The 17,840-nt window shown below is 29.1% G+C and overlaps 7 protein-coding genes across 7 annotated transcripts; 3 read left to right on the forward strand and 4 right to left on the reverse strand.

Moving 5' to 3' along the window:
• Positions 1-6,874: 6,874 nt before the first annotated feature.
• GO595_002911 (ADP-ribosylation factor-like protein 5) lies at positions 6,875-7,447 on the reverse strand (the record flags this gene model as incomplete). Its single annotated transcript, XM_067915873.1, has 1 exon — positions 6,875-7,447. One exon carries the CDS (start codon positions 7,445-7,447, stop codon positions 6,875-6,877), a length of 573 nt encoding a protein of 190 aa, XP_067776712.1.
• A 3,469-nt stretch (positions 7,448-10,916) lies between these two features.
• On the forward strand, positions 10,917-12,017 carry GO595_002912 (CMGC family protein kinase; the record flags this gene model as incomplete). The annotated part of the gene is made up of 1 exon (XM_067915874.1): positions 10,917-12,017. One exon carries the CDS (start codon positions 10,917-10,919, stop codon positions 12,015-12,017), a length of 1,101 nt encoding a protein of 366 aa, XP_067776713.1.
• An 879-nt stretch (positions 12,018-12,896) lies between these two features.
• Positions 12,897-14,450, forward strand: GO595_002913 (NAD(P)-dependent oxidoreductase; the record flags this gene model as incomplete). Its single annotated transcript, XM_067915875.1, has 1 exon — positions 12,897-14,450. One exon carries the CDS (start codon positions 12,897-12,899, stop codon positions 14,448-14,450), a length of 1,554 nt encoding a protein of 517 aa, XP_067776714.1.
• A 672-nt stretch (positions 14,451-15,122) lies between these two features.
• GO595_002914 (uncharacterized protein) lies at positions 15,123-15,626 on the reverse strand (the record flags this gene model as incomplete). The annotated part of the gene is made up of 1 exon (XM_067915876.1): positions 15,123-15,626. The coding sequence occupies one exon, from the start codon at positions 15,624-15,626 to the stop codon at positions 15,123-15,125; it is 504 nt and encodes a 167-aa protein (XP_067776715.1).
• Positions 15,627-16,104: 478 nt separating this feature from the next.
• On the reverse strand, positions 16,105-16,695 carry GO595_002915 (uncharacterized protein; the record flags this gene model as incomplete). Its single annotated transcript, XM_067915877.1, has 1 exon — positions 16,105-16,695. One exon carries the CDS (start codon positions 16,693-16,695, stop codon positions 16,105-16,107), a length of 591 nt encoding a protein of 196 aa, XP_067776716.1.
• Positions 16,696-16,839: 144 nt separating this feature from the next.
• On the forward strand, positions 16,840-17,226 carry GO595_002916 (40S ribosomal protein S12; the record flags this gene model as incomplete). Its single annotated transcript, XM_067915879.1, has 1 exon — positions 16,840-17,226. One exon carries the CDS (start codon positions 16,840-16,842, stop codon positions 17,224-17,226), a length of 387 nt encoding a protein of 128 aa, XP_067776717.1.
• A 36-nt stretch (positions 17,227-17,262) lies between these two features.
• GO595_002917 (uncharacterized protein) lies at positions 17,263-17,751 on the reverse strand (the record flags this gene model as incomplete). The annotated part of the gene is made up of 1 exon (XM_067915880.1): positions 17,263-17,751. The coding sequence occupies one exon, from the start codon at positions 17,749-17,751 to the stop codon at positions 17,263-17,265; it is 489 nt and encodes a 162-aa protein (XP_067776718.1).
• Between the last annotated feature and the right edge of the window lie 89 nt (positions 17,752-17,840).

The raw sequence follows: 17,840 nt of genomic DNA on the forward strand, positions 1-17,840 counted from the left end.
TTATCAAAAAGTTTTTGTAGAAAATATTTTTGGCAAAATACGTATTTAGGCAAAATTTGTTGACGATACAGAAACACTTTTGACAATTTTAGAACTTGCCAAAATGCTTTCTCCTGAAGAAGAAGATGATGATCAATGCTTTTTAATGGGAGAATCTGATCCCAAATACACAGTGACAATTGAATCAATTGTTTCAAATCTTATAAAATCTTTTTTTTCCGAAAACTATGGGGATAAAGAATATTGGGATGAAAGATATGAAGAATCAACTGAGCAATATGAATGGTTTCAATCATGGAACACGATTTCTCCTTATATACAAGAATTTATAACTCATGGTAAAGCATTGAATATAGGCTGCGGAAACTCGCCAATGTCTTATGACATGCTCAGTTCTGGATTTGAATCAATTTTAAGTACTGATATTTCAGAAAATGTGATTTCACAAATGAAAGAAAAATATAAGGAAACGAAACAATTGCGATGGGAAGTTTTGGACTGCACTAACATGAATGTTTTTGAAGACAACCAATTTGATTTTGTTATTGATAAAGGAACGATTGATGCAATATATTGTAATAATGATTCTAGTCAACTTATCACAAGAACACTTAATGAAATTTATCGAATCCTTAAGCCTGGCTCCTATTATATTGATATTTCTTTTGGAAATCCTTCTTCAAGAAAAGAATTAACAAGTTGCAAATCAACAAACCTGATGTTTATAAAATCCATAGAAATTCCACATCCACAACATCAAGATACCCACCACTATATATATGTCCTGAGAAAGCCAAATTGAAAATATATGAATAAATATTATTTATGAAACCATCTTTAAAAAAAATTAGATCTCATCTAAAATTAAAAAACATTTGAGAGTGAATGCTATTTCTTTTTAATTGTTTTACGTGATGATTTTAGATGATTTCTCTCCTTGAATTTGGGCTCGATATTTTGCCTATGTATTGACAAAATATCATGTGATGAACGGTTATCTTCTGATCGTTATAAATGTCCGTCAAAATATGGAGTTGTGGGCAAGAAGAAAATCGAAAATCACTATTTTAATATTTAATCACCATTGGTTTTTTAATTATCCTGTGGAAGAATTTTTCTTTGTGTTCCTTCTTCTTCCAATTGCTTTTCCACTACTTTATCCATGGCTCCTGGTTTTCTCCAGTACTTCTTTCATGTCCTTCATCTCTCATTAATTTAATTGTTCGATTACTTAATCCACTATAATTACTTTTCCTGCTGCAACATTGAAAATCTCAATCCTGGATTTAATATATTCATGATATGAAAGTATTAATTTTAAAATTGGCTAAAAAATATAATTTAATATGACCAATAAAATAAATATTCAATATAATATATGCCAAATCTAGGAAATTTTTTGACAGAATTTCGCTTTGGCTTCATGTGGAAACCGTTTAGTTTTCCTCAAGAAGAATGGACATATCATACAAAAAGATCATCAGGAAAAAGAACTTTAAAAAACTTGATGAACCAGATGAAAACCCAACTGAAGTTCTTGATGTTGAAAGAATCTGTCATGAATTTGAGGAACAAGTTCCACAAATTCAAGAATTATTAAATACAGATGACTTAACACTCATATCTAATCAATGCATTTCTATTGGAAAACTTGCGCAAGTTGCTTCACATGGAACAGTTCAAATTTTATTAAATTCCAGTATTTTTGTACAAATTCTTAACTTAATTAATTCTCCAATTATAAATCAGGTGGTACCAATTCTGGAAGATTTATCAAAGTCACCCACCAATTTACTTATTCCAATGCTTCAACAAGGTTTTCTTGATAGTATTAATTACATGGCACAAACCGAAGACAATAGTATAATTAAAAGCGTTGTGAACATATGTAAAAACGTAATGGCTCGGTCACCATTTTATACGACACTTATATATTCCACTGGCATTGTTCATAATGTCACCCAAAAACTTATGTCCCGCAATGGGAGTGACATTTTTGAAATGCTTGGTTCCCATCTTCTTATGCTTTTCTGTGAAAAAGGGACATTTAAAGATCCTAATCTCATTGATTCATATAATGAATTTCTAATCAATTGTACCAATCGGGAAACATATAATTCCCAACTCTTTGGCGAATTTTGTACCAATGGCATTGCTTTAGATCCGAGTCAACCATTTTTGACTTTATTTAATCTGTGCATTTCTACTGAAAATCCTAAATATCTTTATTTAGTTATATATGGTTGTTGTTGTTTGTTAGAAAAAGACCCGACAATTAATGAGATTTTCTTTTCTGATATTCCTATTGGTGTACGCATTGGCGATTACGCGCGCATTGGCGATTACGAACGAAAATCCTCTAAAGATATCAATCTGCTCTTTCAAATCTGCATATTTACCACCGGAATTTTCTGTTCTGATATCGATTTACCATATGAAGTTATAAATGATTTCTTTAATCCAATTCTTTATATATTCCAAATCGATGATGTCGATTTAATCGCAGAATCAACAAATGCTTTAATTAATATCATAATGACAAAACATGAATTTGCCGAAACTTTGTTAGAAAAGAAATATATGGACTTAATAAATAAATATATTTTAAATGGAAATTTCAAGGTGCAAACAAAAGTAACACAATTGCTAATAGTAATCGCATGTAACTATAAAAAGGAAATTATTGAGTTGTTAAATATAGACGTTTTGGAAAAGATTTTGGAGATATCACAAAACGCTAAGAAAAACATTTCGATAAAAATTTTGGACACTTTGAAAAGAATGTTTGAAGTGGACGACAAAAAAAAACTAAGAGAAATGTTCGACCAATTAAATGGAGATAGTTTACTTTATGAACTAATGGATGGCGAAGATAAAGAACTATCTGAAAATGCTCAACTTCTTTATAATGCTATTTATTTAAATGATGAATGATATTATCAATTGTAATAAAAATTTTGTCGCTTTTTATGAATTGAAATAATTGTGTCGTAACTATTCAAAAGTTTTGAATAATTTGTCAACAACACTCACAAAGTTGACGTAAATTAATTCAATATCGAATTAAAAAAAATGACCTCATTGATTTCAATCTGATCACCAAAATTTCAATATGTGGAATATGCTGTATCAAAACATATATAACTCATATGTATATTACTATTTTCTATAAAAAATATATAAAAAATATTAATGCAAATAGAAAGATTTATAATAGAATTAAAATCAATTTATTTTCATTGACTTATTTAGGTGATTTCCAGCTTTCCATAGCATTTTAGAAATAAAAAATACCCTTAGATAAAAATTATTCTACCTCTTTTTATAAACATCATTATTTGAATCTAATGGAGAATACACATTATCAAATTTTTGATCAATTGTTTCTTCATCTGTAGTATCCAAGAATCGGAAATCAAGCATATCTTCATAACCAAATGATTCTGATTCGATATTATCGAAGAAATCTTTATGGAATATAAAATGATGTTCTTCTTGTTTTTTTTCTTTATTTAATTCATTTTCTGTCGAAGATTGATTTAAATCCCCACTAGCGTCACCTTGGTTGACTTTGTTTCCTTTTTCTTTTTTTTTGTTAGTTTTTTTTGATTGATTTTTTTTTATTAAATTTCCTTTCATATCGAGTGGATATCGCTCAATTCTGTTATCGTCTTTGTATATAATGGAGTGTGCTGGAATATGAAATCGCGGACGTCCTGTTTGTATATCATTGCTTTTCATTAGTGATGTGTTTCTATGCCATGCATTAGCTTTTCAAGTTTGAATGAGAGGGGACTTGAAACACTCACTCAAAACGTTGCCAAACAAGGTGCCCCAACTACTTAATTACCAGAAAACTTTGATTTGAAAATATTGAATGAGATCAAACAAAAATAGTATGCCATATTCAAACATTAAATAGTATTCAGAAATTTGAATGTGGATCCAAATTTTACGCAGTAAAAATGTTGTGTCTCATACACCACTTTTTATTATAAATCGAAGGAACCTCAATTTGTAATGATGGGGACATCATCAGCAAATTTAAAATCTTTTTTTATCATTTAACCTTATTTTATAAGTTTTACAGCATGCTGTAATCATTCGAATCGTTGACGAAATATTAATTTATTTGAATACAAGGGTGAATTATCTATTTTTTGAACATAATGCATTTAATAAATCATAAGCAAATACAAATTAATATATTAATATTAGATTTGTTGGAAATAATAAACTAGATGCTTTCGTTGCCAACCAAAAGCCTATAAATATGGTAAACATGCATGAAAGAAAAAGTAGACGTTTTATAAAAGTGGCCAACCTATCGGAACGGCTTCTGTTGTAATCACAAAAAGTTGTCTTTATATAAAAATGACTCTTTTCATTTCTTTTAAAAACATAACAAAAAAATATTCCATGTGATTTCAGATGACCTTTTATGTTAATGTGTGAGTAGAAATATTATTTTCATTTCTTGACATTTTGATAAATTTTATTTAATTCTGCATGGCAACAATTAATTGTTCAATTTGAAAGTGTTTACAAAAAAAACACATATTTTAAAGTTTTTTCCCAAGAATCAATAAAATATATCTCTTGGCAATATCTAATAAAAGTAATTATTTTATAGCTTAAGTTTTAAAACAATACATTTTTATAAAATCTATATAAGAAAATTAATAAAAACAATAACCTAAAAGTATTTTATTTTGTTTTTAAACATTTTTATTTATCACTGTATATTTATAATTATTTCATATCAATGTTTATTTAATTAATAAATTTTAAAAGAAACATTTTTAGTTTCTTCTAACTGCGCAATCTTTTCTTTATCCAAATCATCGTTTATATTTTCCAATAACAAACACAATCTCAAGAATTCATTTTTTACTATTTGATTACGTTCCTCATCTATTAATGATCTAAATCCACTAAATTTACTTTTAATTACACATTTCTCATTTAACTCATTAATTTTATCCAAAATTTTTTGGAACATAACACAATAAGCAGGGCAACCATTACACATATTAATATTAATAGAAAAATCTGATTCATTAACAACTATTTCTTTTTCATCTTCAACAGTTATTAATCTTTCAGTCATTAATTGTTTAAAGTTTTCCAAAATTTCGAACACATTATAAAACTCTGTGTCATCTTTCGATGCGACGAAGAACGGAACATTTTTCATTATGTTATAAATCATTTCTGTGAATTTTATTTGTTTTTTATATTTTGGGAAATGTTCTGTTTTAACAATAGTAAACTCTGCACAATCGAAATGATCGAATACATAAACAGCAGATTCATAACCAAATGCATTTGACATATTGATTGGAAATCGTATAACATGTTCAAGGAAATCTTTTAATCCTTTCTTGTCATTCCATGTCTCATGAAATGTTCGGCCAATCTCTAAAATCGAATTCTTAGGAAAGTTTTCTTGCTTTAAGACTGATGAAGGTAATGATGGAAATCCAGGAATTATTAATAAAGATTGGAACCATTGTAATAATGAATCAAACGAATTTGAAAAATTAAAATATTCGTTTTTCAATGAGTTAATTGTGTTGCCTATAAACATTTTATAGATGTTACGAATATCATCAAAGTATAGTTGTTCCATTTCCCAATTAATTGATACTATTAAATAACGTTTAGTTAAGTTGGATAAAAGTAACCGCTGATGAAATAATGTAACTGATGTGTATAAAAGCGTGCTCTTACCAGACTTGGTTGGACCCGTAATAACAAATTTATAGTCTTTAGGTGAAAGTCCTTTGGTAAGATTTAAGAAATATTGGACCACTTGATTATGAATATCAGTACCGGTAAGAACTGATGTGGGACTAATGTGTTTGGATATAAGATCATCTTCTAAAAGATGCTGCTTGGTTTGATTCGATAATTGTTGAAGAGAATCCGAAAATGATAATTTAGACTTTTGATCGATTGTAAGAGAATCATATAAAGAAAGAAGTGAGTTACGCATGTTCTCACGAACTGTATATGGAGAAGAAGCTATCATTTGATGTTCTATTGCATCTTCATGAATTGGTTTTGATTGCTGTTGATGAACAATTGGCGTTTCGGCTTTTGGTTTTGGAACACGAGTTTTATATTTTGGTTTGTCTTCCTCTTTGACTGGTGGAGAACAACATGAAACAAGAAGTATGGAATTAGGTTGGATATTTGAAATATCAGTAATCTTATTATGATTTGTGTCAAATATTTGTTTAGCAGGGCGTGCAAGTTCAAGCACATCAGTTGCTATTGAAAGGAGCTGTTTCATAGTTTTTGGTAAACGAATTCTTTTTGGTTCATCATCAGGAAAATCTATTTTCTGAAGAGAAATAAAATTTCTTGTTATTGATTTAGATGGTGTTTGCGGTGAATTTATGCTTCGTGGTGAATCCATAATTGAATGTAAAAATTATTTTGATAATCTAAACGTTTGAGACGACTTTTCACATCACATTTCATATTCCAAAAAAAAATGACTGAAGAGAAATATCTCGATCCTTCTGCTGATTTTCAAGTTTACGCTAACAACGATAACTTCTATATGCCTCCAGCTCAGGATCCGGACATAATACAAGAATGGAGAGTTTTTCCAAAAGTCGAAATTCCAAATGTCGAAATTAATTCTATCCAAGAATCCATCACAAAGAAATACGACATTACTTTGATGTTCAAACAACTCAGAAATGCAAGCTAAATCTAAGATTTTATTCAATAAATTAATCGATTTTTTTCATTTTTATTTTATGCAAAAAAGATGTTAGTGATTAAAATGAAAAAAGCTTTGTTTCAGAAAAAAATCAAATTACTTTATTTAATTTCAAATATTTTTGTTTATCGTTCTTTTTCATTTTGATGTTCCGGCTTTGTTGCCACTACTTTCTAAATGTGTGACAAACCATTCAACAGCTTCTTCAAGACCTTGACCTGTTAATGAACATGATGGAAGAATAGACCATTCATGATCTTTGATTTCAGACAACTGAAGGCTTTCCATGACATCCGTTAAAGACATACAATTTGGTAAGTCTTGCTTATTAGCTAGGATTAGAATACAACAATTGCCTGTTGACTCATCTTCTAATACACGAAATAGTTCTGTCCTTGCTTCTCCAATCCGCGCTCTGTCGCTTGAATCAACAATAAATAAAATTGCATCTGTTCCATTGAAAAATGTTGTCCACCCTTGACGAAAAGCAGTTTGACCAGCAAGATCCCAACACTGCAGTTTAACATTTTGCCTTTCAATTGTTTCTACATTTGATCCGACTGTTGGTTGCGTATTAACTACAACACCTTGGAGTAAACGATATAGTGCTGTAGTTTTACCAGCATTATCCAAACCAATTATCGTGATTTTGAAACGTCTTTGAGGATCACCAAATGCGAAACGCCAAAATTTAGAAAAGAGACCACCCATCCAACAAGATTGCTAATTAACGGTCAAAATAGAAAAATGCATTTCGTATCGTTCTGTTTTATTTGTATACATTACGTAAAATTGGTATTTGTGGATTTTTATGCCACTTTTGGGATCTGCAGCCAACGGTTCAATTCAAGGAAATGTGAACCACAAAACAAAACAAACCATTTCCATCGTTCAACAGCCGTTTAAAATTATTAATAATTATGGAAGCGAAGTCTGAAATCAAATATCTCCAATCAATCCACAACATTTTATTTGATCTTAATAATGATAATATTGATGATATTGTTAAATCAACAATAGAAATTTTTGATGCAAGTTATTTTCATTCTTTTAATGTTATACTTTTTGAATGTATTTATGCATCTTTTTTATCTCAAAGGAAAGACATTGATGTATATTTACAATATTTAAAGGCAATAGAAGCTAAAGAAAGACAAATCCTCCAAAAGGATCCCCAACTTTTCAAAGCATTCTCTGAATTCCTTCTTGACTCTACAGAAAATGAAGCCAATTTTATACTATACCATTTACTTGAGCAAAAATTAATCGATCCTAAATTCGTAAAAGCTCGAGACTCAATATATTTTATGCACTTATCCCCAGGTTACAGAGCGTATGGGAGGAATATGAGTCAGCTTGGTTTCCTAACCTTTGATGAACTCTCTGCAAATAACTTCGAAAAACATAAAAAATTAGCTTTTGAAGGAACTAATCCATCAGAAGTCGCAAAAGCTATTCAATCTGACGATGTTGAAAAACTTCAAAAAATTGCATCACAATCATCATTTGATTTTAATAAGAAAATTTCTTTTGCATATGAAAAGTATTCTTTCATTAATTCAATTAGATCAAATCTATTTGAGAGATTCTGTAACAAATTAAGTTTGATTGAATATGCTGCTTTCTTTGGATCGATTGAATGTTTCAAATATTTAATGTTGAATGGATCTGATTATACAAACTCATTACGTTATGCTGTTGCTGGCGGAAATATTGAAATAATTCATTATTGTGAAAAAGTTAATGCAGACATTGGCGTTGCAATGCCTGATGCAATAAAATATCATCGTAATGATATAGTTCATTATATCTATGATATTTGTTATCTTCAAAAAGATATATCAGAAAGTTCAAATTTTAAATTATTTAAGAAAATAAAATTTGGAATTTCAAATGATAAATCTCAACCATCAAATCAACAAACATTTGGGGCAAATACTAAAGCAGATAAATCAAATCCATTTAGTTTTAGTTTAGATACATTTAATCCAAGTAAAGCAACGTTTAAGAACCAATCTGATTCATCAAGTCAACCGAAGTTTGGTTTAGCTCTTCAACTAAATAATGAAGAAGAAGAAGAAGGTAATTTCATGTTTGGTCGGCATATGAATCAACCATTTCATGGTAATCCAATGTTTGGTAATCAACCACAATTTAATTTTAATCATTTTGGAGGACAGCCTATGTTTAATCAACAATATGCGCGTAAATCTCTATTTGGCGATATTCAAAATGAAAAAGAACAACAAAAAAGAAATGTTACATTCACAATATATACCGATATTGATTTATATCGATTTTGTATTAATAGTTATAATTATGAAATTTTATCATATCTCCAAGAAGAAGGGCTAACGTTTAATGATACTTTAAATAATAAGATAATAACCAAAGGAAACTTTTACTTATTTAAATACTTTAATGAAGGAAAAGCTACAACAAATGAGGATTTTTATCTTTCTATTTTCTCAAATAATGTTGAATTAGTTTCATACATATTATCAAATGGAGATATTAATATAAATATAAAAGATGATGATTTGATTACACCATTAATCATTTCATGTAAAAAAGGTTATTATGAAATAGTTGAATTTCTTATAAAACAAAAAAATATTGAACTTAATATGAAAGAAAATTCTGGATCAACTGCATTAATTGAAGCAATTGCTAATGAGCATAAAGAAATATCTAAATTACTTATTGAACAAAAAGAAATTAATATTAATGCGAAAAATAAAAGGGGTTCAACACCATTAATTATTGCAACAAAGAATAATGATAATGAAATATGTAAATTATTATTACAAAGACCTGAAATTGATGTTAATTCAAAAGATCAAAAAGGTTTATCACCAATAATTCTAGCAATACAAAATAATAATTATGAAATAGTTAAATTATTATTAGATAATGAAAATATTAATATTAATGAAAGAAATAATTTAGGTGAAACATTATTAATGATTGCAACCAAAAATTCCAACATAGAAATTGTTGAATTATTATTAAGAAACAATAATATTAATTTAGACTTAAATGATTTTGAAGGTAATAATGTCTTTATGAAGACAAATGACATTGAAATATTTAAGGTATTATATACTGCAAATAATAACTTTAACATTAATCAAAAAAATTATAATGGTGAAACAGCATTAATGATTGCAACCAAAAATTCCAACATAGAAATTGTTAAGTTTTTACTTGAACTAAAAGATATTGATATTAATATAAAAGATGATGAAGGAAAAACAGCAATTTATTATGCAAACACATTAATAAGTGAATTATTAATTAAACGAAAAGAAATTAATTTAATATATTATCCAACATATTTAATTGATCAATCCAAAAAAGGAAACACTATAATTGTGAATTATTTATTGCAAAATTATAAATTCGATGTAAATCTTAAAGATGATAATGGCTTTACTGCATTAATTTATGCTTGTTGGAATGGAAATTTAGAAATTGTCAAATTGTTATTACAAAATAAAGAAGTTAATATAAATATTAAAGATTCTCATTATAATATGACTGCTTTAATGTTTGCATGTTCAAACTATCATACAAAAATAATTCTTTTATTACTTCAAAATAAAGAAATTGATGTAAACGTTAAAAGTTTTTCAGGTTTAACTGCGATTGATATTGCTGCAAATAGACATAAATTTGATCTTGTGGAATTACTTAAAAAACAAAAAGGAATTATTTACGATGAACAAAATCTGACAAAATATTCATTGGAAAAATTGATTCAATTTCAGCAAAATTTCAATATTCGTTCACATTTTCTACATGAGAAATTTTAGGAATTTCGTTCCGGTACGGGAATGTTCAAAGGTCGGGCACCCAAAACCTAATGAATAAAAAAATAAAAATTTTGGTAAACGACAAATTCATTAAAAATGAGAATAATTTTTCCTTTCTTGTGTTTGAATATGTGTTAATAGTAAACATTTTGCTTTCACTTTCACATAAGAGATGAAAATGGTATAAATATCTCAAAAAGTTTATTTTTATATGACCGATTGAACTATGAAAGTGATATCACTTTTTCAGTCATATACGATCAATTGAGGTTTTTCAAAGTTAGATTTTTCTGATGTTTATTTGTGTTACTTTTTCATGGGGCCATTTCACGTCACATGTCCAAGCTTTCTATGGAAAAAAAGACATGAGAGGGAAATCGCTTACTCATCCAGACAAGCCAATTTCACAACAAAGTAGGGACAACTGCGAAGGAAATTTAATTGTTTATGAAGGGGAGATTTATAATCTTGGACCAAAAATCAAATTTAAATTTCTTTCTTGCGCAGGTACTGGATCTTTTGGGTGTGTATATGAAGTCATAAATTTATACGATGGCAAAAAATTCGCACTTAAAATTGGTAACAGTCGATGCTCTAAAGTTATTGTGAATGAAGCAATCATAATGTCAAAAATTTCTTCTCTCCTCAACAAATCCGAATCACGCTATGTCATACGAATGTTCGGGTCTCTTAAGTATTGTGGCCACGAGTGTATTCTTTACGAACTTCTTTCATTCAACATGTACGAGTTAATCCAACACAGAAAATTCACAGGACTTCCAATTCAGCATGTTCAATTATACTCTAAACAGATTTGTCATGCTCTTAATAGCATCCATTCCATCAATTTTGTACATTTGGACATCAAACCAGAAAACATATTATTCACAGATTCTACCTTCAAAGAAGTCAAGCTCTCAGATTTTGGTAATGCTCGCGTATATGAACAGAACAAGCTCAATTATTGTGTTACACGCTACTACCGTCCTCCTGAAATTGTATTAGGGCTTGAGTTTACAAACAAATCTGATGTTTGGTCAATGGGATGTCTTATTGCAGAAATGCTTCAAGGTAATCCTATCCTACCCGGGCAAAATGAGCTACATCTCCTCGAACTGATGCAGAAACGAATTGGCAAAAAAATTCCGAATTCAATGATCAAACGGTCGCCGCAGAGAAACGAATTTTTCAACGAGCAAGACGAGCTTATCCCTGAAAATGAGTTCTGTCAAGCTCACCCATCACAAAGTTCGAGTGAAAGTGTGAAACTTCTTCACTCAAAATTTTTTGATTGGTCAATTCAAGAATTTTTCGCTTCGGTTCCTGATGGAGATAACCCAAATATACGAAACGTAATAGATGCATTGTGTGACTTGGTGTCACATATGTTAGTTTTTGACCCAGAAGAAAGGTATTCTATTGCTGATGTGTTGGAACACAAGTTCTTCAAAATGTCTATTTCGTAATCAAATGAGATTTATTTGAGTATATTATGTTTGGTTGATAAATTGTTTGGTTTTAGCATGAGGTTGTCTGAAGTTATGCAAACCTTTAATGATAAAATGTGCGGAAGCTATTGTCTGAATTTTGTTATATAAAATACTTGTAATAAAATATTTTATTTATTTGTAAATAGATATTTGTTCATTATGATTCCAATTCCATACATCATATACGAAAAACGTTTGAAAATTTTTATATTTTTTTTTAAAGGGAAAATGAGATTACAAAATAAAGAATGAAAGATAATGGATTTGCTCCAAATGTATAAAGGAAATTAAATTGCATAGTTAAAATCTTTAGTAAAAATTGAAAATTTTGAATATTAATTTTATTTGTATGAATATTGTTTATAATAGTTTTTAATATTTCATATCTTATTGTTAGTATATTGATCTATCAATATTCTTAATATAATAATATAATTATTTGAACTATTTTTTGTTTTTGCATTATAAGTGTATATTTGTTAAATTTCCTAATACTTTTATTTGAAAATATATAATATAAATGTTTTTTTATATCCTTTCATATTTATTTAGATTTAATTTTTGAAAAAGAAATTGATGTAGAAAAAAAAAACACTGTTTACAGTGTCTCACCGGTGATATACAATTTTCAGTCAATCGGTCTTCATATATCTGAAGGATTTCAGAGCATATCGTCAGCGCAGGGTGCACCGGTTGTTTTTCGATTGAAATTTGAAATAAAATTCTTGTTTTTCAGAACGTCTGAAACCTTAACCCCTTTCAAATAACCAATTTTGATATTCAGTTAATTTTTCCTTCATTTTATACAAAGTCATGCCAAGTAAAAAGGTATTTATATCTGGAGCTTCTGGTGTAATGGGTCATGCTTCCTTCGTCGAAATATATAACAAGAGAAAGGATTTTGATATAGTTTTATTGCTTCGTGACAAATTTAGAAATCATAATTTATTTTCATCATATGCAAATGATCCAAGAGTAACAATTATTTGGGGAGATTTAAAGAATTACAGTGATGTTAAAAAAGCCATTGATGGTTGTAATTATATTTTACATATTGGAGGATTAGTTTCACCACGTGCTGATTTTCTTCCCAAAGAAACATTTGCAACAAATGTAACAGCAGCAGAAAATATAATTAAAGCAGTTAAAGAACAACCTAATCCTGATGATATTAAAGTTGTTTATATCGGAACAGTTGCACAAACAGGAGATCGTAATGAACCAATTCATTGGGGAAGATGTGGTGATCCGATTAATATCTCTATTTATGATCATTATGGTGTATCTAAAGTTCAAGCAGAACGAATTTTTGCAGAATCAGGTTTAAAACATTGGGTTTCATTACGTCAATCAGGTATTTTACATCCCGGTCTTCTATATAATATTGGACCTATTGTTTTTCATATTGTTTTACGTGGTGTTCTTGAATGGGCAACTCTTGAAGATAGTGCAACACTTATGTGTAATGTTCTTGATGATTCAGTCCCAGAAACATTTTGGAGACGTTTTTATAATATTGGATCAGGAAAAGAATATAGAATGACGAATTATGAATTTGAAGAAAAAATTCTTTATTCACTTGGAATGGGTCATGATGCACCAAAGAAAATATTTGAACCAAATTGGTTTATAACACGTAATTTTCATGGTCAATGGTATTTAGATAGTGATGAATTAGAAAATATTTTACATTTTAGACATAATATTCCAATTAAAGAATATTTTAATGATATCAAAAGAAAATCGCCATTATTATTTAGATTATCATTTCTTTTTGGAAACTTTATTGGAAAAGAGTTTATGCGATTTATTGCAAATGATAAACGATTTGGAACACTTTCATGGATTAAAAATAAAGATGAAAAACGAATCAGTGCATTCTTTGGATCATATAAAGAATGGGAATCATTACCTAAAACATGGGATAAAACAGATCTTAGTCGACCATCAGAGAAAGCGATTGTTTTAAATCATGGTTATGATGAAACAAAACCAATTGATGAATTAAATATAAATGATATGAAAGAAGCAGCAAAATTTAGAGGTGGTGAATGTTTATCAAATGAAATGAAATTAGGCGATTTATTTACAAAATTAAAATGGAAGTGTGCCTTTGGTCATATATTTGATATGACACCAAATATAATATTAAAAGGTGGTCATTGGTGCCCTGAATGTGATCCAATTCCATGGAACTATGATGAAATTGCTAAAGTTAATCCATTTTTTGCACAAGTTTGGAATCCACTTCATAACAAAGAAGAAAATAATTATTATGATATGAATATTTATAAAGATTATGATGAGTTCAAACAAAAAAAGATATCAAATTCATTTCTTATTTTGATTGGAATCGTAATTTTCTTTTCTTTGACAATGCTATATTTTGTCTTAGCAAAAATTAAATAAATTTAATGAATAAAATTATCTATCCAAAAATATTTTGATTTAAAATTAATTTTAGTAATATGAAAATTTACAATTTTGTTTTATCATATTATAAATGTTTTCTAAAATTCCTTTGGTGTTAATGTTTATTATAATAACAACATATTAAATATAAATTGATTAAAATTGAATTAGAAAAGGATTAACATTAAATCTAATCTATAAATTAAATTATGTTTGATAGAATTTAATTAAATTCCTACTATATAGATTGGATAAACATTTCGAATTTTAAAATTTTCCTTAAAAAAATTATTAATATTCTGGTTTAATTTGAATTTATTTTTTTTCATAAACACTTGTTTTTTGAAATTTTATCAACTTCTTTTTAACATGTTTGCCGGCACATCTCTCGAAGTCCATCAATTGAACAATATCAAATTATTTATGAGATTCATTTAAAAAAATTCTTCTTTTCACATTAAGCTGCTTCATTGTTAATTTTCTCTTTTGGAATAATTTAAAAAGTAAAAAATAATTAGGTTCGAATTCAAGAACTTTAAATATAAACTATTCAAATCATTTAGCTGATGTTTAATAATAATCCAAAGTTATAAGTCCTTTATAATTATACGTTTTGCAACATTAAAATCAATATTTTCGGCAATTGTTTTTTTATTTGGTTATTGGAATTCACCAAAATTCTTCATCAAATTCTTGAAAATCTGATTGATCTTGTTGGTGCTGTTGCTGATCTTGTTGGTGCTCCTGGTCATGCTGATATTCTTCAACAACCGTGTTATTCTTTTGTATATTTAAATCATAATTTTCATGGTTGATATTAAGAAATTGCTCTATCTGAGAAATGCCAAAACTTTCTCCTTCAATACCTTCAAAAATCACATCATTGTTAGGTGGTGAGTTTAATGTGACATTATTTGAAAAAGAAAAGCCAGTTGTTGCTGAACTCCTTTCTTCATCGGCTTCATTTTGTGGTAGATTTAAGTTTTCTGTCTGCTTCTTATTATCATTTGTTGATAGATGAAATGGTGTTGATATATCATACTTAGGCTTTCCATCAATTTCGGATGGTATTGAATTTAAATTGTAATCACTAAAATCACTAGGTTCAATCTCAATCTGAGAAAGTGGATCAGGCTCTAAAGGACTTCTAATGTAATCATTTCTTTCAAGCATTGTTTGGATAAAACCACTTGATTGAGGAATATTTATATCGGTTGAATTTGTCGTATTTTCTTTATGTCTGCAACTTGAGCTATGTTGTATCTGATCTTTTTTGTTTTGTGTTTTCTGATTTTCATTAGTATTATTCAATTTCTTTTTCATGTATCGTGAAAGAGGAACAGTACTAGTTTCTTCGATTTTATCGTCTATTATGAGCTTTACTATTTTTTCTATGGGTTTTTTCCCTTTTGGATCTCTTCCCATTCTCTCAAAGATTTTGGTGGTGTCAATCTTCAAAAGATTTATTCAAATTTGAATGAATCATACATAACTGTTTATAACTTATCAAAATTGTATGTAAGTTCTTTGATAACCGTCAAAGATTTATCAAATCTTATTTAACCTCTTCGATGAACGTTTAGTTATTTTGACAGGTTTATAAGTTTTCAAATTATAATTTGATTTCCAACATTATTTTTAAAACACATTTTTAGTATGAATCTATTAAAAGTTTTGCAAGTTTTTCCAGGTTTTTAGGATCATCCCAAACACCTCTGTGCCTTTCTTCAACAATCGCTTTTCTTTCTGCCATTTCCCTTTCCTTTCTCTCAAGTTCTTTCTTTGCTTCAAGACGGTGCTTAACCATCTCATTTTCCTTTTTTGTTCTTTCTTTGATTTCGATCTGTTTTTGTTTTTTTTGAGCTTTCTCGAGTTTAATACGTTCTTTTTTCTTCTTCTTTTCTTCTATATCAATTTCTTTTTGTTCAGCAGCTTTGGCTTGAAGCCTTGCCTTCTTTTCTGAACGGATCTTTTTTAAGGTTTCAGCTTCTCGATGAGCTTCAGCTTTCTTTTCCATTTGAATTTCTTTATTAATTTCTTTAGTAAGTTCTTTCTGTATAGAATGTTCCGTTTCTGACTTTCTCATTACTTCCCTTCTTTCTTGATTAATACGATCAATTCGCTGTTTTAAATTATCTCTTCTTGTTTTAGCGAGCTCCTTTTCTTCTTCCTTTTTCCTTTTTTCTTTCATTTGGCGGAGAAGTTTATCAATTGGTTCTTCATGTTTTGGCGCTTTTTTCATAATGGAAATAACGTTTAAAACCGATATCATTATTAACGGTTTTCCACAAGACCATAACCGACAACTGCTATTTATTCAAAAAGTTGATATCAACAATCAAACAAACCTGTTGAATTAAAGACGGTTTGGCCTTCCTTTTTGCAAATGGCTGAAAACACCGCTGTTATCGAAAATGGCCTCCGTCAAATCAACCTTTCTGGACGTGTTGCCAAAGGTTTCAACTGCACAGTCAAAGCCATCATCAAAGGAAAGGCTAAGCTTGTTTTCCTTGCTGATGATACTGATAACAAAGATTATAAGGCCCTTATCACAGGACTTGCTAAGAAGAATGAAGTCAAATTAGTTGCAGTTCCAGAAAAGGAACTTCTTGGTAGAGCTCTTGGCCTTGCTTCAATCCGTCATGATGGAACAGTTCGTCGTCAAATCAAATGCGGTGCATGCGCTGTTATGAAGTATGGATCTGTTATCACACCGGATGTAGAAGCATTCAGAGAAGCATTCGATCCAGTTCCACAAGAAAAACAAGAATAAACAAATCAATTTCATCACAATTTAATATAAAAAAATTCAATCCCAAGCTGTCTCAAGTGAAGGGAAAGGAGCTGTAAATATCCCAATCGGTGGATAAAGCTCTCGTTGCTTTTCAACAATGCGTTTCGCTTCTTCGAGTTGAGATCTTTGCTGTGGTTGTTCAACTCGAGCATTTCTTGTGACTTCAAATATTGGCTCTTCTTTTGGTATTTGCGGTTCTGATTGATAGCGTGTGTGCTCATGTCTTTGATACTTTTCGGAATCATTTCTATTATATACATAGATAGGATCTGAATTATCCATATATCGTTTGTCTTGAAATCTTCTATCATCATATGGACGACTATGTGAGCGTTGAATTTCAGATATTGGCGTTCGCCCTCGATATCGATCTGAACGTTCATCCCAATAATTATCTTGTGGAACCCTTCTTGGTGGGGAATCACGGTCAGAGCGATTCCAAATGTGTCCTCCGTATGTTCTTCCTTGTTCTTGATAGAATCTTCTTCTATCTCTAAAGCTCATAAACTGTTTCCGTTTGGATCAAAGAACGTTTAATATCTGATAATCAGTTTTTCATAAACTAAACAAAAATTTTGTAACGATAGAGTCGA

Source organism: Histomonas meleagridis, assembly GCF_020186115.1.
Source record: "Histomonas meleagridis strain 2922-C6/04-10x chromosome Unknown contig_20, whole genome shotgun sequence".
Lineage (NCBI taxonomy): Eukaryota > Parabasalia > Tritrichomonadida > Dientamoebidae > Histomonas > Histomonas meleagridis.